The sequence below is a fragment of the Salvia splendens genome, chromosome 17, assembly GCF_004379255.2.
Source record: "Salvia splendens isolate huo1 chromosome 17, SspV2, whole genome shotgun sequence".
Lineage (NCBI taxonomy): Eukaryota > Viridiplantae > Streptophyta > Magnoliopsida > Lamiales > Lamiaceae > Salvia > Salvia splendens.
The window spans coordinates 4,422,873-4,446,304 of NC_056048.1; the positions used below are offsets into that span (position 1 = coordinate 4,422,873).

At 37.7% G+C, this 23,432-nt stretch overlaps 3 protein-coding genes across 4 annotated transcripts; 2 read left to right on the forward strand and 1 right to left on the reverse strand.

The window, feature by feature from the left end:
- Positions 1 to 4,415: 4,415 nt before the first annotated feature.
- LOC121773315 (OBERON-like protein) lies at positions 4,416 to 9,239 on the forward strand. Its single transcript, XM_042170145.1, has 3 exons — positions 4,416 to 4,588; positions 7,217 to 8,376; positions 8,497 to 9,239. Exons 2-3 carry the CDS (start codon positions 7,245 to 7,247, stop codon positions 9,096 to 9,098), a joined length of 1,734 nt encoding a protein of 577 aa, XP_042026079.1. The 5' UTR covers positions 4,416 to 4,588; positions 7,217 to 7,244; the 3' UTR covers positions 9,099 to 9,239.
- Positions 9,240 to 11,963: 2,724 nt separating this feature from the next.
- On the forward strand, positions 11,964 to 14,225 carry LOC121775050 (CASP-like protein 2B1). Its single transcript, XM_042172004.1, has 3 exons — positions 11,964 to 12,710; positions 12,794 to 12,926; positions 13,770 to 14,225. Exons 1-3 carry the CDS (start codon positions 12,487 to 12,489, stop codon positions 14,016 to 14,018), a joined length of 606 nt encoding a protein of 201 aa, XP_042027938.1. The 5' UTR covers positions 11,964 to 12,486; the 3' UTR covers positions 14,019 to 14,225.
- Positions 14,226 to 16,477: 2,252 nt separating this feature from the next.
- On the reverse strand, positions 16,478 to 19,158 carry LOC121773459. Of its 2 annotated transcripts, none has more exons than XM_042170325.1 (5): positions 18,516 to 19,158; positions 17,655 to 17,822; positions 17,340 to 17,438; positions 17,123 to 17,224; positions 16,478 to 17,046 (listed from the first exon to the last, which is right to left on the reverse strand). In XM_042170325.1, the coding sequence occupies exons 1-5, from the start codon at positions 18,612 to 18,614 to the stop codon at positions 16,783 to 16,785; spliced, it is 732 nt and encodes a 243-aa protein (XP_042026259.1). In that variant the 5' UTR covers positions 18,615 to 19,158; the 3' UTR covers positions 16,478 to 16,782. The 2 variants fall into 2 exon arrangements, with proteins under 2 accessions (XP_042026259.1, XP_042026258.1); XM_042170324.1 differs by having other exon boundaries at positions 17,123 to 17,233.
- Positions 19,159 to 23,432: the final 4,274 nt, after the last annotated feature.

A 23,432-nucleotide genomic window follows, 5' to 3' on the forward strand; every position in this document is an offset into this window, starting at 1 on the left:
GGGACGGATGGAGTATCATTTTCTCAAAACAGTGGTAAAAAAGAAATAAATCACTTGGGCTGAGATAAAGTAAATCTTAGCAAAAAATAAATTTGAAACCCCAAAAATCCATTTTTTATTAAATAATATTATTTGAATAAAATATTTTATATCAAAATTTAAATAAATTTTATATGCTCCGTATATTGAATATAATTTGGCTTTTTGGTTTATTTTAGTTTTACAAAAGTTGTCCGAATTGAAAAAATCTATATTTTGAAAAAGATATCTGTTTGGGTCTGAATTTTGAAAAATGAAAACTGGATTTAATATTTTGGTTTGGTCCGATTCGATTATTTGGACTACAATATTTTGCTCAGCCGTAAGAACATATATATATTATGAAGAGTGGAGTAACAAAATTAAGTTTTGCGTGCATCCTATCAATTTATAATGTAGCATTGATTTATTTGAGTGATACAACAACCAACAATGGATATAAGATTGTTAGATAGATATGAATAATTGACCTAATGTAGCTATATACCATTTATTTTAGTGGATTACTTATTAATTTTGAACATGATATAAATGTCTAGAAATTAATAATGACGAATATGTGTCCTATCACACAATTAAAGTGTAGAATAAGGCAAGTTTATTTGTTTAAAAGTGATGAACAACATTGAGTTGGGACATTGTGCTAGTTTTGGTAGTTTGTCACAAACCATCTATCCTCTAAGAGCATCATTAACCCCGGCCCAATTTCAGGTCCCAAGTCCCCTCCACATCATCATTCCCCTAAGTTTGAGTCCCAGGCCCCAACTGCTCTAACCCTGCAGGCCCCAACCCGAGCCGCAACTAATAAATGACACTATTCACAACTTCAACCTATTTGACTCGTAAATGCAATACATTGAACAATTCAAACCGAGAAAATAAATTGTTCATTCGAAAAAAGAAATTACAAATCCTAGAAAAAAAATTAAAAGTCCTAGAAAAAAATTACAAATCCTAGAAAAATAAAAAAAAATTGGGCTCCACAATGTCTCTTGCGGACTATACTTCTTCGGCCCCTCATCATCCGCAACCTTGCCCTTGCCCCGCCCTTCAGCGGGCTCCATATCACTGATCTCGTACTCATCAGTGCTAACTGGCGATGTTATGTCGATGTTGCTACCCACTCCCGGGCTAGGCGTCGGTTGCGATGGGGGTGATGCCGGCACGTACCAATTGTTGGCGTTGACGAACTCGTTCATCTGACGTTCATCGGTGTTAAACCAATCCATTGAAGCTGAAAATATGGGAATACTAGAGGATTGAAATGGGTAATGTACGTAAGAATGGTGCACAATAGTTCCGTATTTATAGACACAAAATCGGAAAAAAAAAATTGGGGACTTGCGGCCCGGCCCGGAGAGCATGCAACGCCGGGCCGGGACTCGCGATTTGCTGCACGTGCACGTCTAACGCCGGCCAGGCTGGACCCCGGGACCGGCCTGGGCCGGAACTCCGTCGCCTCCAACGCGCAGCTCGGGCCGGGACTCGCGATTTGCGGCCCGGCCTGTTGCGTTAATGATGCTCTAACACTAGCCAAGATTGGGGTCTCGTACTTTTCCCCTTGGCTTTTCCACTTTGATCGCCGATTCCCACTTCTCTTTAATTTCTCGAAAAACTCCAAAACTCTTTTTTTTTCAAACCAAAAAAGCCACCCCACCTCCCATGCGCAACCAACCCTCCCAATATAAATGGACATCAACCTCTCTCATTCATTCATTCCAAACAAACACTCCCTAAAATGATGAGCCAAGGCACGAACCACAGCGGCCTCTCGGTGGTTCCTCTACTTCTGCAGGAGCGGTTCCGACAGTTGCAAATCATGAAAGAGATGCGAGAGGAGAGAGAGTTAGTTAGAATGTTTTTATGTACTACTAGTAATTATAATTATACTACAAGTAGTGGCAGTTGTTATAATAACTACTGCTTTGGAGAGCAGACGATGCTTCCTCCAGCGAAGCCACAGTGTCAGCTGTCTCTGTCGCTGTGGCCGGATTGGAGGGGGGAAGAGGGGAGGAGGCTGCGGATGGGTGCTTCGAAGTCGTTGTTGTGCTTTGGTGAGCAAGACTCGGCTTGTGACATCGATACTTCTCTTCATCTGTGATTTTGTTTTGTGAGTTGATAGGGTTTGGTTTTCTAGTGCATGTTGTATTGTAATCGCATGAAGGGTACTAGCACCACAAATGTTATACAACTCTCATAAAATCGTGTTTCAAATTCATCTAGTTCACGGCATTTTATTACTATAATTAAGGAAAAGGAAATAACGAGGTTGAGTATTAAGATGTTTAATGGGAGAAGAAACAAAAGTCATGAAGAAGGATACATATAGCGTGGTGTTTTATGAATGTCTGAATAATGGGATTTGATGTCACACAATTTTTTCGTGCAACATCATGTTCCACTAATATTTAAGTAAATTTTTTATAACAATAAAATTATAATACATTGAATCATAATACTATTATTTCAAAAAATGGAAAATTTAGGCTAAAAATTGGGCACACTAATTAATGAAAGTATTTAGGCTAAAAGTGGCGGCAACTTTAAATATAAAAATATTTTATTTTGTAACTCTTTTTAATTATACGAGATTCATTCTGCATTAATAATATTTTAATTATTATTTTAAATAAATTTTTTTACTTTCTCAATTATTTTAAACTTGTGGCTTGGAGATAAAGTACTCGAAATGGGAAAAAATAAAATAAAAAAACGAAGATATATATGTGCGTAGGATAGACGTGTCAACCTTGATATTTGATGACCAAGTCATACGTTATATTTTCGTTTTAAATAATAGATCTGGTTCAACTTAGTACGCATATAAAAAAAAAAGACTAAAAATAATTATGTGAACTTTTTAAAAAGTAAATAAAGAAAGTATGTAGTAGTAAGTAGAAAGTATTACAGAGGCATTTAATATTCAGGATTGATAAAATAAATTACTCCATCCGTCACATAGTAGATGTCACACTTGAAGATTGACACGAGATTTTAGGAGGTGTTGTTTTGTGTGTTGAGTGGAAAGAGAAACTAATATATCTATACATATATAAAATGCGAGTTTTTGTCTTATTTTGAATATTTATAAGTTTTGAGTATGATTTTGAATATCTATAGTTTTGAGCCATCATTAAAAGAAAACCATGTTTTGTAACCGCCTTTCATAAAGAAAATGTCCGCTAATAGCATGCATCAAAAACGGCCAATATTTAAATTAGTAATTTGTGGGTCATGAATCAATGGTAGGGGTGAAATCGTTAGATTCATACTACAATTATCTAAATTTATGATGGCAGTTACATTCATACAATATAAAAACATAAATTGAATTTAAATGGCATTCTTATACGGCTATCATGCTCCCACCCTCATGCTCGACTATCATGTTGTGCATGATTATGCACGCGTACATGACACCGGCGATCAGCGGCAGTCGGTTTGCGCAAATATGTGTCGCCGTAGGCCTCCACAACTCCCCTACAAAATCTCTTCAGGCACTCCCGGCCAGTTGTCTCCCCGACGTGGAGGTACTCGTCGAAAATGTCCGTCGTGGTGCCGTAGGCCAACTGACGGAGTGCAGACGTACACATTTGCAACGGTGAAAGGCCGGGTCTGCCGATGCCGTCTTCCCGATACGTGAAGTATTCATCACATGATGACAACGTCCGGACAATGCTGAGAAAAAGGTAACGCGGCATTCTAAACCGACGGCGGAAAACAGTCTCTCCCCACCGTGGTTGATCGGCAAAATAGTCTGCAATCAGACGCTCGTGAGCTGCAGCGCGGTCGCGTCGGACAGAATTCCGACGTCGAATATGCCCGTGGATCTGCTCCTCCGCCGCCGCCGCTGCCGCATCGCGCTGCATTTGGGCTAAGCATTCCGCCATGGCCTCTTCAACGGCTGCATCTAAGGCTTCCGAGGTGGACGAGGTCGAACTACCCGACTCCGAGGAGCTAAAACTAGTGGCGTCATCGTCGTTGTTCATTTTGGTATTTGAGAGAGATAGAAATGTGAGAGATGAGCGAAATGAGAGAGGTGAGATGTTCGTACGAACAAGTGAATGAGAAACGAGGTTTAAATAGCCATCAAAGACGCCTGTCATCGTCCGCCGATCCCGCAATGGGTCGCCTGATGGCTCGGACGATAGCCTATCGTCCGCGCCATAGGGCGCGCCCTATAGATCGGCCGCGGACGAAGGGGACGGACGATGGCGGGCACCCACAATGGGGGCATCGTCCGCGCCCGAGGACGATGGACGCCATAGGGCGTGCCATCGGGAGGCCCATTGCGGGTGCCCCTATAATTTAAATTTATGATATTCAAAATAAAGTATTCAACCATCGTCTTCTCATTAAATTAAATAAAAAATAAAGGGAAATAAACGAACAAAAGTCAAGGTAGAGCTTGTCAAAGTCTTCAAGCCAGAACAGCACCGCGAAATGCTCTGCTGGGTTAGGGTTTCTACATTTGAACGGGAATAAATCCTAACTCTTCAATTATTAAGGTGGAGATTCAACTTTGTTTCCTTCGAATTTCTATACGCAGGTAAACTCTGATTCTTAATTTCATTAGTGGCTCCTCGATTTCATTTTACTGGCTCTAGATATTGCTTTTTGAATTCATCAAATTCTGTTGCCCGATTGAATTGATTATTGCTTTGGAGATTTCATTTGTTCATCTAATTTTTGTGATTTTCAACTCTTGTATCGCTTCTGTTATCCCAAGTAATTGCGCAAGCTTTTTTTTAAGTAATTTAATTATTTGAGGTTTAGAAATTTAAAATTGGTAAGTAATAAGAGAACTCGGTTTGATAGGAATTTCTGTAACGCTGAAAAATGACTTGGACCTTACACAGGCCGATTAAGTTTGCCTTGTTTTCTTATTTATAGTTTTGGTGTTACGCTGGCTCATGTTGTTGTAGGTATGAGAAAATGTATATGTTAAATTGGTTTTAGGATGGAGAAAAAATGTCTTCTTTTATGAAATGGTGAAAGGAATTTTTAAATAAATGACACTTGAATAGATGATTTAGACTACTCTGTTTCCGATTACCCTAATTCAAAATGTGGGGTCGAACCCAGAAATCTATTTAAAGTGCAGAATAGTAAGATATGGAGACAAAAATCTTCACTTGGAAACCCAAATCAGAAAAAACCACTACTAGACTGTTGTCCATAAAAGTCGACTATGTAAATAACAGGGGTTCAAAAATCTCACTAAATTGCAGATGGAAAATCATAAAAATATTTAATGTAACCTTAAGGAAAGAGCTATTTTATGATGGAAAGTTTTCACTTTTTGTTAAGTTTGCTGACTGAAAACTCTCCTGTGATCTTACTTTCATACCTTGTTATTGTTGGTAACATACAGTTTAGTTGATATAGCAGAGGAGCTTAAAGTTAAAACATATTACAAATTTATTTCTTTGTTATGGCTATATAAGCATCTGCACAAGCAAGTCTCATAGGCAGGGTGGTGGCTGGGGTGTAATTTTCGAGTTTAAATATCAAGTGTAAAGCTCACACAAGTTTAATTAATTAACTCTAATATTACAACGAATCTGCAAGAATACAGAGTCGAATGTAGTATTTCGAGTGTCGATCCACAGGGAAGGTAAAGTTTATTTAACTCCATCACGACTAAAATACATACTAAAATGGATTTTGATTGAAGGGTTTTGACTTCTATAAGCTAATGATAAAATAAAGCTACAAGTTAATTAACGAGAGACTATTTGAATGGGAAAATATGTCACTCCAAGTTGCTCACTAAGCTTGTATGGTTCTACACATATATCAAAAGCACATATTTGGGATTAATTAATCTACCTAATCGCTTGCACTGAACATGTTTGCGACGTATAGTTCATAGTCAGCTGAACACTTGTTCCATGAACTAATCTTCAACGTTTACAAGCTCCTACGGAAGCGCTAGAGAAAGAAGCATCTACTATGATCACCTACTTAACCCACTATCGAATTATCCTTTGAACAATTCTAATTCAATAACAATCCAACAATCAAACATTCCTAAACTATGTTAAAGAGACAATAGCATAAGAAATAACATCACTACATTATTAGCCAAAAACATAGTGAATAAATATTGAGCACATTGTTGGACACAAACATATGAGATCAATGGTGTAAAAACATCCATACAAAGCCTAGATTACAACTTGGAGCAACAGAGAGTTTAGCCTAAACACATGGTGAAATTTGCAACTAAAACCATAGGAAGCATGCTCTCGTTAAGTGGAATTGGATTCGTAAACGGAGCGTCGGAATGATGGCCGAAACGAATTTTGTCGCCACCCAAGTCAACTCTCTTTCCTCAATTTTTGTTGAATCATTAATGCTCCCCTCAGAAACGTCCCATCACTCTCTCTCTTCTCTGCAACTGCCGAAAGAAACTGCCTTTGCAGTTATCATTTATCCACCCGGCCGGGTGGTATTTTTTAACTGAAAAATCACCCGACCGGGTGACTTGAAATCGACCCCTCCTGGACTTTCCATGCCTCGCGAAAATCACCCGGCCGGGTGTATTATTGGGCATGAAATTAACCCGGCCGGGTGGCCAATTTTTAGAGCTCTCTGCACAGCTTTTTAACTATCCGAGCTTCATTCCTTGTTTCACCATTCATTCATCTTCCTGCACCACAAAACATACTTTTGCAAGCATCAAACTATATAATCATGTAAAGTTAGGGGAATGTACAATTTGATTCACATCAGTGGCTATCAAATTTGATTGCCTCTTCTTTGCTGGAAAACGTGTGCATGCTTGCTGCTGTTTAATTCATTTTCTTGTTGCACTAAATGCATATAAATCTTGTATTTCAAATTTGTGATCATGAAGCTCGGGCTTGTTGAACCACTCTTAAATCCACTTGGGTTGGTATCTGTACAAGTTTGTACCAGATATTTGCTTACATTGTTTACTTGAATTCATAGTGAGAAGTGTTGGTTCATTTCAGTTGTTAAAATATGGGTCTAATATTTTCCTTAACTTATTTTCAGTTTCATGAGATTGCTCTAAGTTCCAAAACCTACACTTTGATACCAAAATTTGAAATTTACTAGTAGTTAACTAAAAACGTTCTCTAGGTCACGATGGCTAGAACATTACAATTTAGTAGTCATCTCATATTGTGCTCCAATTTTATCTCTGCAGGAGTCCAGATCGTTTAGGGCATCTTCAAATGGGGACATCCTCTGGAGCTCATAACAATGACCAATCGTCAATGCTTCCTCCTCGGCAACAGCAACGGTCTGGAGGAGGTGGGCTTCAGACATTCCTCCCATTGGTGTCTTCAGATGCCTATGGATCTTCAAATCATCATGAGCGCGGCCCAAATTCTGATCAGGTCCGTGAATCCCCATCTGAAAGTGCTGGTTCCAGAGAAACTTGGCCTACAGCTGATGCTTTGGTAGCAAAGAGACTGGAGAAAGAAAAAGAAAGAGAGAATGGTTTCCCAGAGCAGTCTGTCATGCATCATATTGCCAGTTCAGATAAGTTGTCTCTCATGGATGTAGCTAGAGAAAGAGTGGAAACTATAGCAGAGAAGATGCAAAATCTTCCAGATGAGTATCTCGATAAGTTTAAGTACGAACTTCGGGCCTCTCTTGAAGGTTTAGGCGGTTCACAGCAGAAAGAAGAGTTCCTGTTTTTGCAGAAGATGGTTCAGAGTAGGGGCAATTTGACAGAGAAAACACTTACTCTGGCACACAGGGTTCAGCTCGAGATCTTGGTTGCAATGAAGACTGGAATTCAAGCATTTTTACATCCTGGCGTCAGTCTATCACAAGCTTCTCTTATCCATATATTCTTGTATAGGAAGTGCAGAAACATAGCATGCGGAAGCACATTACCGGCTGAGGACTGTGCCTGTGAGTTGTGCTCAAGAAGAAATGGGTTCTGCAACCTCTGCATGTGTGTGATCTGCAACACTTTTGATTTTGAGGTCAACACATGCCGCTGGATTGGGTGTGATTCTTGCTCTCACTGGACTCACACCGACTGTGCTATTCGAAATGGACAGATTAGCATGGGTCCTTGTGTTAAAAATGGGTTGAGCTCAGCGGAGATGCTCTTTAGGTGCCTAGCTTGCAGCCGAACATCTGAGTTGTTTGGGTGGGTGAAAGATGTCTTTCAGCAATGTGCACCAAGCTGGGATAGGGATGTTTTGATTAGAGAGCTTGACTATGTAAGTAGAATTTTCCGCGGGAGTGAGGATTCAAGAGGCAGGAAATTATTATGGAAATGTGAAGAGATTATACAGAAATTGAAAATTGGGGCAGCAGATTATAAAGTAATCTTGATGTTCTTTCAAGGTAGAGACAGAGAGCTTTACTAATGCCATATTACATCTGTGCTCATTGATTACAATTAATTTTTATGTATCTCCTTTCTCGTTGGTGTTAACTGTGCTCAAAATATTGTTTCTTCAACAGAGCTTGAAGATTCGTTCAAAAATCAAGACAACGAAGATGCTGGCAAGATGCTGTCTCCACAGGAAGCATTCAATAAGACTGCAGAAGTAGTGCAGGAAGCTGTTAGAAAGATGGAAATGGTAGCTGAGGAGAAGATGCTGATGGTCAAAAAGGCTAGATTTTCGGTCGAGGCTTGTGATCAGGAGCTCAAAGATAAAGAGAGAGAAGTTTCTGAACTGAAGAAGGAGAGGCAGAGGAAGAAGATGCAGATCGATGAGCTTGAGAGTATTGTAAGACTCAAACAGGCTGAGGCTGATATGTTCGAGATGAAGGCCAATGAGGCCCGCCGAGAAGCTGAGAGGCTGCGCAGAATCGCACTTGCCAAGACTGAGAAGTCAGAGGAGGATTACGCTAGTAGGTATCTCAAACAGAGACTGCATGAAGCCGAAGCAGAGAAGCAGTATATTTTTGAAAAGATCAAGCTCCAGGAGAGTTCAAGAGCGCCCCAGAGCAGCGGTGGTGCGGACGAGTCGTCTGAGATGTACAACAAAATCCAAGACCTGCTCAAGAACATGTACAGCACGCCTCCGAAGGCGGACGGCCCATCTAAATTAGGTACTTAAACATTTGAGTTGGATCTTTCTATGTGAATGATAGGTTGTTGCACTGATTTATTCATGTGTATTGTTGTCATTTGATTATGCTTGTTGTATGTGGTGAGAATTGGACAAGATTCAAGAATCAAAACAATCAGTCTCGTTTAAGCCTAGTGATTAATACTAGTATTTGAAATGGGGCCATAAACTCAGCCCAAGACTGCCTCATACTACTATACAATATGAAAGGAAATTTTAATTGTTGGTGTCAATAAAGATGATGCAATGGTGACCATACTTGTCCGTTTCCGATCTTACCTAACAACCACTCAATGCTTTATCATATACCTACTGATTTTTATTTGTGCCCACAATTATATGCTCCTACTTCGGTTCAGAATTTCTACCTTTATTTCTCAATTGAGATCCACCATATTTGAATTTTGATAGCAAATTTCTCAAAAAAGTTATATAAATCAATTATTTCAACCTCATTGATAGTGCATGAAATACTAAAACATGCATGTAAAAAAACACTCTGAAAAGAAGAAGATAAAATCGAAGGAAAAAGGTGGATGAATTCATTAATGCCAAAAAAAAAGGTGGATAGAGAATTTTCCTCCTAACGAAGACTATGCAGCTAAAATCAATTAGGGTTGACAAAATAATCAATTAATGTAAGACTTGGTATGTTAAAAAATTAGGAGGCGTATCGTAGACAAATGTTTAATTAGGACTAGGGTCTTAATCCTCATCTATTTGGGACAATATGTTCTCCTTTTAATTAATAGGTGGGGTTGGCAAAATTAGGAAAATGAAATAAATGATAGATTATTATTTATTATCAATTCTATTTAAAAAGAGGTTGCACACAACTTTGTCATTTCTGCATTTCACACGAACTTTAAACTTGACATATAATATCACGAGCTTATAAAATTGTTGCATTTTTATCACCGGCAACAAAATATGACTACATTAAAATGAGATAGATAATCATATCTGTATTGGAGGGACTCTGTAATCACATAACTATCATTTTTCAGTGGTAATCCTATCTGACGTGTTATGATGGTAAGTGAAATGTAGTCGTATTTGGTCGCCGGTGATAAAAATGCAACAATTATATACGTTTGTGATATTATATGTCAAATTTAAAATTCGTGTGAAAACAAACTTTTGGACTGTTTCCTGATATTTTGCGATAGTACCCTTTTTTATTTAAGTATTTAGGCGATTAGAAATAAACCCAACAGTCAAAAACAAAACAAATACTCCTATTAATGAATATGGCCCTTAATTGCAACCACTTTATTTATTAGGCCATACACAATGGGGCGCCCTAAGCGCGCCCTAAAGCCCGCCCTATGCACCGCCACGTCAGCATTTTTATCCTTCTGCCCTTCCACCTGCAGTGGCGCGCCCTAAGGGACGCCCTAAGTATTTTCTTCTATTTGAATATTTAAATAACTACAAAAATTGGGAAAGACCTTCATTTCATTTACAAAATTAATACATTACAATACGGATTAAAAAAAAATACGCAAACTCAACGACGGCGGTTACAGACCCACACTTCTTCAATCATGTCGTTCATGAGCTGCGCATGGTCGTGTTGGTTGCGCATTGAGGCCTGTCTAGATAGAACCTCATTGAAGCCCGTCGGTAATCCTCGAGCGGGAGGCGCGGTCGCCGTGCTGGAGGAGTTGGATGCAATTTCGTCATCGGTCCAATTGGTGATGCTCTCACCTTCATGTTCGATTATCATGATGTGCAAGATTATGCACGCATACATGACATCGGTGCGGATTTCCTTGAACCAGAGACGCCCCAGCCCTTTCACTATTGCCCACCGTGATTGGAGCACACCAAATGCCCTCTCCACATCCTTGCACTATAGGCCTCGACAACTCCCCTACAAAATCTCTTCAGGCACTTGCGGCCTGTTGTATCCCCGACGTGGAGGTACTCGTCGAACATGTCGGCGCTGGTGCCGTAGGCCAACTGCCGGAGTGCAACTGTGCACTTTTGCAACGGCGTAAGCCCGGGTCCGCCGATGCCATCTTCCCGATACTGGAAGTATTCATCGCGTGACTGCAACGTCTGGACAATACTGAGAAAAAGTTAATGAGGCATTCTAAACCGACGGCGGAAAACAGTCGGGCACCACCGTGGTTGCTCGGAAAAATAACCTGCAAATAGACGTTCATGAGCTGCGGCGTGATCGCGTCGGACAGACTTCCGACGTCGAATAAGCCTGGGGATCTGCTCCGCCGCCGCCGCCTCCTCGCGTTGAATTATGGCTAAGCATTCCGCCATTGCGTCGTGCACGGCTGCATTTAAGGCTCGAGTCAAGGTCAGACTACCTTCCTCCGAGGAACTCCGGTCGTCGTCGTGATTCATTTTGGCTTGTGAAATTTGGAGAGATGTGAGAGATGAGAGAACTGATGCGAGAAATATTCGTATGAAAAATGAATGACAATCGAGGTGTAAATTGACAAATTTCGAATTTAAAAAAAATAAATAAAAAAAACGCGTTGTATCGTCCGCGCCTCCCAGGCGGACGATGACACGGACGATGCCCTATCGTCCGCGAACTAAGTGTCGGACGCGGACAATGCATCGTCCGTCGTCCTCGGAGCCACAGTGGCGGACGATAGCGCGCCCGATGCATCTGGCGCGCTATCATCCGCCCCATTGTGGACGTCCTTAATCATAATTGCCAAGCTCACCAACTTTACCATTTCTGCATCTCCATATCTAACTCAATTCAACCAAGAATTGAATTTTTAGTCTTGATAGTGACACGTCGAATACTCCCTCCCTCTCGTGTCAAACTATGGCTAATCTAATCATGAATTCCACCACTAATATCTCACTTATCTCACTCCAACCACCACGATGAACAAACCCAAATTGCAAAAAAAGTCTCTTTATTAATAGGGCTCTCTTCTTGAAAGCTGAAGCAGATGTCCGATCTTCCCACATTCAATGTTAATTTTGTTACTATTCATTAAATGCTCCATCAATTCTTGAAATTAGGTATTCTTACACATTAGGGAAAACTAAAAGACTTGATCTTTGTTGTTGATTTTATGGTAGGACCCCACATCTCCAAACTTGGCACAAGGATAACCCTTAAAAACACCATTTGATTTAAGAATTTTGCAGATAGTATTTCGCAAATATATATTGGAAATATACAGTGCATATGTGGTTGTCTATATAAGTGCTGGGAACGTAGGTAGGTGAAAAAATTTAATTTTAGTATTACTACATCCTCCCCTTTCTTGACTGTCTTGAGTGTGTGTGTGTGTGTGTGTGTGTGTGTGTTTAGGTTTTCTTGCTAGTACAGTTTGTGGGTGTTGTAGCACTGTTTCAAAGTTCCAATCTTGGTAAGAATTAGTGTGTGGAGATGAGTTATCTTGGTGTGGGTGTGAGTCCTGGCAATGTTCCTGTGTTCCACGGCAGCAATCTGAGGGTGTTGGACAAGAGAGTGAGGCTTGCAGAGCTGATTCTGAGGTGTTTGATCTGCGCTCTAGCAGTCGTTTCTGCTGTGCTAATTGGGACTGACACTCAGGTTAAGGAGTTCTTCACTATCAAGAAAAGGGCCAAATTTACAGACATGAAAGCACTTGTGTAAGAGAGATCTTGAGATTGTTATACACTGATTGATTTAGAGGCTTCATCTCATGTGTTTACTGATTTGTGGTGATTTGCAGTTTCTTGGTGGTGGCAGATGGGATTGCGGCGGCCTACTCTTTTTTCCAGCTTGTGAGGTGTGGTGTGAGTATGGTTAGAAGGAGTGTGCTCTTCAACAAGCCCTTGGCTTGGGCCATTTTCTCTGGGGATCAGGTATCACTTTTTTTTTACTTCATTTTTATGCAGATTTGTTTCTGTTTCCTCATATGATGATGTTGTTAAGTCATGTTTCTAGCTGAATTAGCTTATTACAGTCTGTTTGTCTTGTTTAAGTTTAGTTTTGCTTGGGAAGAGGGAAAGGATAGGGATTATACAGCTTGTGATTTTGCAAAATGTGTGATTTTGTTTAGTTTTTTTTATCTTTCTTTTCATGTTTGGATCTTCTTTTTTCAGTTCATCTATAAGCTTGTCTAAATAATAGAAGATCCCATTTGGTGGTAGTTTTCTGAGATCCATTCTTGTTAAGATGAGAAAAAGGCACTTTTGTATCCTCTAGTTTTTAAGAAGTCCAATTTTTTAGCTTACAATCCATAGCTTAAAGTTAAGTTAAAAAAAGCTAAGTTGTAGATAAAGCTTGAACATTATTGGTTGGATTGGAGCAAGTTTGTTGGGAAGCAGAGTGAGAATGCAAGAGATTTTTGGGTGAGGGTAAAATCCTCTGAATTAGCATTTTGCACTTGTTAGCACACACCACGACTACGAGCCACCCCACTCATTACGCAGGGGTGCTTGCCTGATTAACGAACACGACACTTAATATAAAGGTGGTGTGATTTTTTGGAAGTGAAGTAGGAACATTGGTGAATCGAATTAGCATTTTGCACATGTTAGCACACATCACGACTACGAGCCACCCCACTCGTTAGGAATTGGTGCTTGTCTGATTTTAACGAACACGACACTTATACAAGGGTGGTGTGAATTTTTGGGAGGGAAGTAGGAAAATTAGTAGTATGCATTGGCTTTGTTTGTAACGTGAGTGATTTGATTCGTCAGATATTAGCGTACTTGAGTATGGCTGCAGTGGCGGCCTCTGTTCAATCAGCGGTGTTCTCCAAATACGGGCAGACAGAGCTGGAGTGGATGAAGACATGCACATTGTTTGGGAAGTTCTGCAACCAAATCGGAGAAGGCGTGGCCACATCAGTAGCGATGACCCTCTCCACGCTCATCCTCTCCGCTATCTCGGCTTTCAGCCTCTTTCGACTGTATGGAGACAAAGGGAAGGAAACTGGGAGATGGTAGAACCACTTTGACATCAACATGTCTCTTTGTTTTCTCCCTGAAAAGAAGTGAATTAGTGTAATATCTCTATATCAGTTTGTGCTTTGGTTTGTAGTATAATAAACTACAATGTTTGTTTTGTATCTTGTGAAGCTTTTCGTGTTACCTCAGATTATTTATTGTATTCTATTATACCTTTTCATATTATTAAATTATTTATTCACAAAATTTAAATTTATGAAACAATTACTAGAACCGAAAGAAAATCCAATGCCTTAATTAAGTACTCCCTCCGTCATAAGATAGTTGAGTCTTTTTTTTCTCTCATTTTGTAAAAATAATAATAAATGGAGTAGTTAATATGGCAAGACAGAGTTAGTAAAAAAGAGAATAAAGAGAAGAGTTTTTTTATATTATTATCTCTTACTTTACTCTTTCATCACATTAACTATTTATTACCATCTCCGTTAAAAAAAGACAAGTTTTACCATTTTGGACCACTATCAAAATTATACTACTACTTTCTAAATATGAAAAGTTTTTAATATTTAAATACTATTAATAAGGTGGATCCATAATCCACTAATACTACTCATCTTTTACTTTTTTTCCTATATTTTACTTTATCAATTTCACATTAAAATCCGTGTTATAAACAACTATGTCTATTTTTGATAGACGGAGGTAATATCATTTTTTTAAAACTAGTGCAAAAAAGAACGACTGAACATAGCAAAATTAATAAAAGCCCAGCCCGCCTCACACATGTGCCCCAATAAAGGCAGGCATGGCCAGGGCGGCCCACTTGACACTCTATTTAAGACCACTTAATTGCTCTTTTCCCATAAACAAATAAAGGCATGCACAAAAGGGGAAATTATAATCTCCGCTTTCGGCCTTTTCCACAAGAAAAAAGTTTTTAAGATGAATATATCTAATTAATTATAATACTGAAAATGCAAATATTAATAATTTGGATGAGAAAAAGGTAGTAAAAAGTTTTTCTTACAAACAAAAGAGGAAATAATATTTAAATCTTATCTTTTAGTAATTGGTTTCTACATAATGATATAATAATACTTTTTGAAGAGAAAGGAAAAGATAATAATAGTTTTTCTTCAAAAAAGGAAAATGTCATTTGAATTTCAACCTGTGTTTGACTTATAACGAAATCTTGCAACAGTTTTAGAAGATTTTTTAATGTTAATGAACTTCTTTTGCCGGACAAGCCATATATTCTTAAAATATTAAAAACAATTATGATGATAACGCTATATGTGAAAATATTGTATCTAAATTAGTTTGGACATTAATTACAATTTCCATGCCTACACCTATTAAAGGTGACATTTACACGTTAAAAAAAATCTTTTCTTAGAAATTAAATTCACCAAAATAGTTAATTTAACAAGAAAATCTTGCTTTTTACTGTAATAAAATCACAACGTATCTTCGAAACATGAAATTTTTGTATATTGCTATTAACTTCTATAGGCATGTGACGTCTGCATATAAATCTTTTCACATTAACTACAAATTACCTCTTTATTGATAAACAAAAAATAAGAAAATTATTCTACATAAGGCAAAGGTCTCATTTCAACATCTCTTCCATTGCAAAAAAAAATCAAATCTTGTTTACATGGTAATCCTCAAACCCCAAGTCCATGTTTGTGAAGATTTATTGATTGCAAATTGTAATGGAATTGAAATATTCTTGCTTGTTCATTGACAGCATTTCTTCCAATCATACTAAAAAATCTGATTTTTTTTGTGAAGTTCTTGTGTTGAGAATGGGAAATGGTTTTTGTTAGTTGTGTTGGTTTTATCTTTAGGTGATTTTGTAATGAAAGTAGTGTTTGTTGTAGACGGTGTCGAAGAGGGTGGCGGAGAAGAAGGTGGCGAAGTTCGAGAAGAACATAAGCAGAAGAGGAGGGGCTTCCAACAAGACCGCCTTGGAGCCGTCTCACATTGCTCTTATTCTCTTCGTCGTCTTGGCCGTTGCCTCCTGTAAGCTTCCCTGCTTGTCTATTCATTATTCTTCATTTATTTTTGTTTAGATTAGTTTGTTTTATTTGTTGATGTAATTTGCAGTTATCTTCCAAGTGGTGAGGATGGCAATGAATGGTGGAAATCCGGAGCAAGAGTACTCTTGATGTTGATGAAACCCACTTTGAAATCATAATCTCATTTTTTGTTTGTATTGAGCTACAAATTGGAGCAATAAAATGCTTCAGATTTAAACTAACCATTTATTATCCTTGTTATTTTCATGGAAGAATGCAGATTTTAGTGATTATGATTTCTTTATGTTTAGTGTTGTTTTCATTAACATCAAGCCATTCCATTATTGTTAAGTATAAGAGCACAATTAACAAAATTAAGTATAAGAACATAATTTCATTTAAGAATTACAAGAGAGATTTAACATGCCATATATTCCACCAATTGTCCTCTCAAATATTTCATTCAAACTAAACTACTCTTAACATATTTTTCATATTCCAACAAAACATCCATAATTTGTTATACAAAATTTGTCTACTTGCAAAAACATAGACGCCATTGGCTTTGAAGCTATTTTCTGATGTAGGAAACCTATTTTCTCACAACAATGGAAGCTGAGCTTGACTTGCAAAACCTCAAAAAAGCTATACCAAAACTGGGATTTGTTTATGCCTCAGATTAACAAGACTTGAATATGGACAAAGTGATCGATACATGAGGGCGGATATATCATATTTTGCCTAAGATCATCACACACAAATGTCCCAGCACAGATGATTCAAGAACTTGTGACAGCAGATGAGTTGCATAAGAGGCGATCTCGATTCTCAACTAGTTGAACAATCAGAATAGTCTGCTGTGATGCATTTGGTTTCCATTTTGTGCGTCTGGTTCCACTGGAGCAGCTAGCAGGCCTCCCGACGAAACCCTTGCATGCCTTGGATGATTGGGATTGGGAACACTCGGAACTTTTCGACAGCTTTGTCCCACATGTGTCCGGAGATGGTCCACCATCAGCAGGGGAACCATAAAGATCAAATTCCTACAAAAAACATCATAATCCTTGTTTTGGAGTATTTTTCAAGGAAAGTACTAGTTATAAAGCTAGTTAAACAGACCTTGGACTTTGTCTTGGAATAAGGTGTGAGGCACGGATTCAAATTGTTCAGGAACATGTCATCTGGACTCCCCGGGGTCGTGTAATCCCTGGACCTATATTCCTGATCGTACTATTCAAAATAGTAAATAAGGTAAGCTAAAAAGATCTCATACATCAACAAATAATATGTGACACTTATGAAAGTCCCTTTTAGTTTAGCTGATGTAGTTGTTTACCGGAAAATTTGATGCGTCTTCTTGATCATACGATGGTGTCCTTGGGGAATTGAAATCGTCATCACAGAACCCTCTTCCGGAATATTTGTCTGCCTTAACCTGTGACCAAAGAGACACGAGATTGATCCACAATTGATCGGTATGATTAGCAACGATGGCCTATACCAGGCTACCAGCATTAATCCATAGCAACTTTAATTGTTTGCAAGTCTTGACAAACCAAAACACAGTGTTGCTATATAGATCAAAGAGTTTAATTTCTAGCTCCGCGAGATCTTGAGCGAGAGATTGCAGCTTTCCAGTGAGAGAAGTAACCTGCCTTTGAAGATTTGGTATGAGTTGCTTAGCCTGTTTCAGCTCCACTCCCTGCTTCTCCAAAAAGTCATGAACTTGCGAATTCACGGCGTCTGGGAATAGAACAACAATTTTAAGAGACTTTATCTCTTCCCTTTGGTTCAAGCACAAATCTTTTAGTTTTTCAACCTAAAAGTTGCATAGTGATTAGTAACATTCAAGAATAGCCTCATCTTAGAGCTTATACACCATTAACTGATAAACACTACTCAAAAGACTAAAAGGATCAGATGTGAAATTTGCAAAATTCTTATTCCTCTGAATCACATCACACATAGGGACTAGACATATCAAATTTATTGCAATGATGGGAAAAAAATTTAGGCCAAGATCAAAATAATGTCACCAAACCAGCCAAGCAACAGAGAGCTACTAACATTCGGACTCCCCGATTGCTCATCTTCACAGAAGTGCTAGTCCAAATCCCATCTTTTCAAGGAAAGTAAGAAATTTATTACATTAACTACTGCATTTCTCATGTAGCTTTGTCTTAACACATTCAACTCACAGTGTAACACACACTTCAACTCTCCAATTACTCATCTTCACAAAAGGGGTTATCTAAAAATCTTATCTTTCCTAGAAAACAAGAAATGTTAGTCACTTTGAACAATTCCACAAACTTTTTTTCCTTTCTGAACCATCAAAACAAGATTTGCATCCACTCCAATCTCTGTTACTTACATCCAATCAAGACAATCTGTTAATCCTCTTTTCTATTAGTGCAGTTAAAAACCATCATGATCCCCAATTTAATCAATTTGATCCAACCAACAACAGCTAAAATGGACACAAAAAAACCAATAAAAATCAACTAATCACCTCAGTGTTTTTCTCCCCTAGCAAAAACTTGAGTTCAGCAATCAACTCCTCCTGCTCCTTATTCAAACTCAAAAGCTCCCTCTCACTCCTCAACACCATCGCCAGCGTCCTCGTATTACTCCTCACCTCCGTAAGCGCCTTCTTTGAGCCCTCATCACCCCTCTTTACCAAACCCCCCTTAAACAGCTTCTTATGAAGTCCTCCCAATCCCGCGCTTTTCTTCCCACCCTTCTTCAAATCCTCCGCTAAAAGATCATTCGCAATCACAAATCCCTTCGGAACTTAGTCTCCACCAGTTTCTTAACCATCGAGCTGAAATTAACGCCGTTGGCATCGGTTTTCTTGCCCACGGCGGCGCGTGAGCTGGCGGCGCCACGCGTGGAGGGGAGGAGTAATTGGCGGAGGAGGAAGGGTCGGATTTTACTGAACTGTTCAGGCTGTTGGTGTTGGAGTTGTTGTAGCGAGTTGCTGGCCTTATTGAAGAAGCCATTAATGAATGTTGGGATTGAATTTAGGGGAATTGGGATTTGGGAGTGATTAAAGGTTTGATTTTGGGGGGATTTAAGGATGGAGGGAGGATTTATTTGTAGGAAAAGAAGAAGATCCGAGCGTTGGATTTTTGTTTGAGGAAGAAGGGTGTCGCTGTCTGAATTCAAATTTTTGAAATTGCGAGGCAGTTTTGTGCAGACGAAATTGACCTGCTTAAAAGCGGACTTTCTTGACTTTTCAAATCTCGCCTTCTCAATTAGATATCCCTGAGCATCAATGGCGCGGAATTTCCTGCGGAATTCTAAAAAATACATCCTGCCACTTCATACGGATTTCCCACTGCACTGCCACGCAATAAGGACTTCCCACTGCACAGTGACGGACATCCCCATGGACTTTCCACAATTAAAAAAATTTAATGCAATAAACGGGAATTCTACGCGGACGTCCGTGAGAGTCAACGCAATGGCGGACGTCCGCACGCCCGTCGCGACGGAATTTCGTGTAACGCCGCAGAACTGCGGTGTCCTCGGCGAAATTTCGTATCCGTGCATACCATGCACAATGTCGGACGTCTGCCACGGAATTCCGGCATGCCGGTCAAAATTCTGCCAGGACAGGCGACATTGCTGATGCTCTAATTATATTCATCATCATAGTATGTCCTATTTAATGTTTAATTAATGCACATAACATTATGTAGTAATTTGTATTAATTTTTTACACCATCTTTGAAATTATATTCATCAAAATTTAAAGAGAATTATTATTTGAATATAGATATTTACGTGATTTAAAATAAAGACATTCTTGAATCTGGTTGGTGGAAATAAATTATCTTTTCTAAAAGATTAAGGTATTCAATTGTACTAGTGGTTTAGGGATGTTAATTGGGCCGGCCCATCGCGTTTCGGGCCAACTCTATTCGGGCTGAGGGTCAATTGGGTGCGGGCTTGTCAGGTTCTGATTTCTTTCGGGTTATAAAAGTTCGACCTTAACCCTAAAAGCTCGGGTTTCGGGCTAGCCCAACGGGTTAATCGGGTTGCTACCGATAAGGTTAAAATGCGAACAATCTAATACATCATGATGAAAATTAGTTATATTATAAAATATAAAATATTTTATTATGATAAATTTGAGATATATGCTTAAACTCAATCATAAACATGGTCAAATACTAATATTTGAGATATTTCATGTAATTTTTATGCATGTTAAAAACTTAAATATTCTTTTAGTGAGTTTAATTTATTTTATAATTATAATATTAATAAATATTCAATATATAATTTATATATTTAATATAAAATTGAAAGTTTTCTTTTTTTTAAGTGATCTATGTCATAAAATTAGTTAATGAAGTGTCAAATTAGGAGTAAAAAATAGAATAATAAAAATTTTACCGGGTTTCGGGCCAGCCCATCGGGTTTTCGGGTCTGACCCTAACGAGTTGCGGGCTAATCGGGCGCGGGCTTATTGGGTTTTAATTTTATCGGGCTATAAATTTCTGACCCTAACCCTATAAATTTGGCGGGCTATTCGAGCTAGCCCACAGGTTGCGGGCTACACTGACATCCCCACTAGTGGTTACAAAGCATATTATTTTAGGGATGTTGTACCATATAATTATGAACTTTGGTCAACTTTTGATATTACTCATGAACTTTAAAATTTTAAGGAGTTTGACAAATTTTAAATTCTTTTTGTTAGAGTCGTATTAGGATGCTAACTAATTTAATATGTTAATTTTGCTAACTAATCAAAACATTATAATAAAATGGTCAACACAATGACATAAGTATAATAACACAAATTTAGATCGACATACTTTGTCTTTGATGACATTTAGTATAATGGGTTAATTAGTTAGCAAATTATGCTAGTTAGTAGTATTTGATTATATCCCCTATTTGTTATTTTCCAACTCATATTTTTGCCAAAAACTTATTCTTTATGGAAAATCATGAAATATTTATGATATTTTAATCACTTTTTAAGTTCGTGAAAGTATGACAAAAAAAACATTGATTTAGTAGAGTCAAATAAGATAAAAATGTTATGAACGCTAGTTGGATATGATGATTAACACGCCGTGGAAAAATAACAAATAGTAGAATGTAAAGTTTGTGGTATTTTAAACCAATTTTAAAGTTTGTGAAAAATATTAAAATTTGGCCACAAAATATATAATTTTAGGGAACAATATCCCCTTATTTTAAATGCTAATTTATTCATTTGTCAAACCTCCCAAATTTTGCAATTGATTGATTGGCAAACATGGTTGAAGAATAATAGCTCATAAATGTATTCGACAATAAAATCATGAATAAACGCAGGCGATTACACTAGATTAGCATATGACTGGATTGTTCTGTTTATTATGACGAAATAAGGAATTTGTTCATATATGAATTTAATTAGAGTATTAATTTCATTCTCTTATTAATTACTAATAATATTGAATTTCTTCATATGTGAATTCCATATTTTTATGGAGTAATGAATTTGTTAGTTATTATTAGAATATTAATCTAATCAGCGTATTAATATCACTGTCCTATTATTTCAAAAATAATGAATTTCATATTTTCAACTAGTTTGTAAATTTAATTTAATTTCAATATATACTTCATCCATCCCATAAAAATATTTGCACTTTCCATTTTTGTCTATCTCACAAAAATATGTACATTTTATTTTTAAAAATTTATTTCAATTTAATAATGTAGGTCTCACTATCCACTAACACTACTTTAACTACCATTCTCACCATCTCTCTTATTTTACCATACAATTCTCTTCTTTCCCTGTTACTTGACCAATTTTATCTTAATTCTCGTGTCATACTCATTGCACCTATTTTTATGGGACAGATGGACTATATAAAATGTGAAAATGAATAAAAAAAATTGAAAGACGAGCGATGTAGACAAGAACGATGTATGGTTTTATGATTTTTTTTATCAATGGATTATGATTCTTTTCAACTAATTCTTTCAAAAGTCTTGTATTCTCTAGTTGGATTAGGATAGTACGGTATATCCTATTGCATCATGTCTATAAAATATGGACCATTGTCACTGTCACCGGTTAGATGAAACTCAATCAAATTCTTGTGGGCAATTCACAATAGGGTATTAATTTGAATGGATTGAAAAAGATTAGTAATTTGTGTTGGGGTACAAACCCATCCCACATCGGATGAGTAGGGGAAGTTGGAAGGTGTATATAATTCCTGTCCAACCCCAATTAGTTTGAGGCCTTTTGGGAGTGACCCAAAAACAAATCCGTGCGGGCTTGACCCAAAGCGGACAATATCAAACTAATGTTGCAGTCGACGATCCTAACAATTTGAATGGATGCCATATAAGATAGTAGGATTTGGATCTCCACTAATGTTGCAGTCGACGATCCTAACAATTTGAATGGATGCCATATAAGATAGTAGGATTTGGATCTCCTACCGCGGCTGATAGCAAGTATAAAATGCTATCACACCCATTTAATTATTTTACTTTTAAATTATAATATTAAAATATTAATTTATTTCATTATAAAATAATTTATTGTATGTGCATATTTTAGCACAACCCTGCTGTGCAAGGGATCCTTGTCCTAAGATAGTACTTATTGTATAATGATGTGATTGGATTCAGCTTTCTCATTTATTTATTAGGTAAACAGTACTCCCTCCGTTCCTTGTTAATAGAGGCATTTCTTTTCGGCACGGAGTTTAAGAATAGTGTGTTAAATGGATGGTGAAAAAAGTAAGAGAGAGTAAAGTAAGAGAGATGAAGAGAGAATAAAGTAAAAAGAATAATTACTTTTTGCTAAAAATAGAAATGACTCAATTAACTTGAAACTTCTCAAAATAGAAAAATGACTCTATTAACATGGAACGGAGGGAGTAGTTGATTTTGTCTCATCATTTGAGATTTGTATCTAAAAATATCTCATTGTTTAAATAATTACTAGTACTAATGTGCAAAATAATTTCTGACAATCAAAATCAACTTGGCAGCTACACGTCGATTGAGTAATGCTGTGTAATTTTAGATACTCGATGTATTCGTTACTATTTCTAAACACCTTTTAAATTCAAAAGTTGAACGTAAGTGGAATACTAAGGGCATCCGCAGGGGTGCGGATGTCCCGGTGGACATCCCCGCAGACATCTTAAAAACACTTCCTGCCACGTCATACGAACATCCCACTGCGGATGCCACGTCATACGGACACCCCACTGCACAGTGGCGGACATCCCCAAGGACATCCCGACGGACTTCCCACGTTAATAAAAATTCACAAATTCACAAATTAAACAATTTGTGGATTTAAACAAATTACGGAATTAAAAATTCGACGCAAATACGAAAATCTTACAACCACTTTATTAAAAAAAAGATACATAATTATAAAAAAAACATA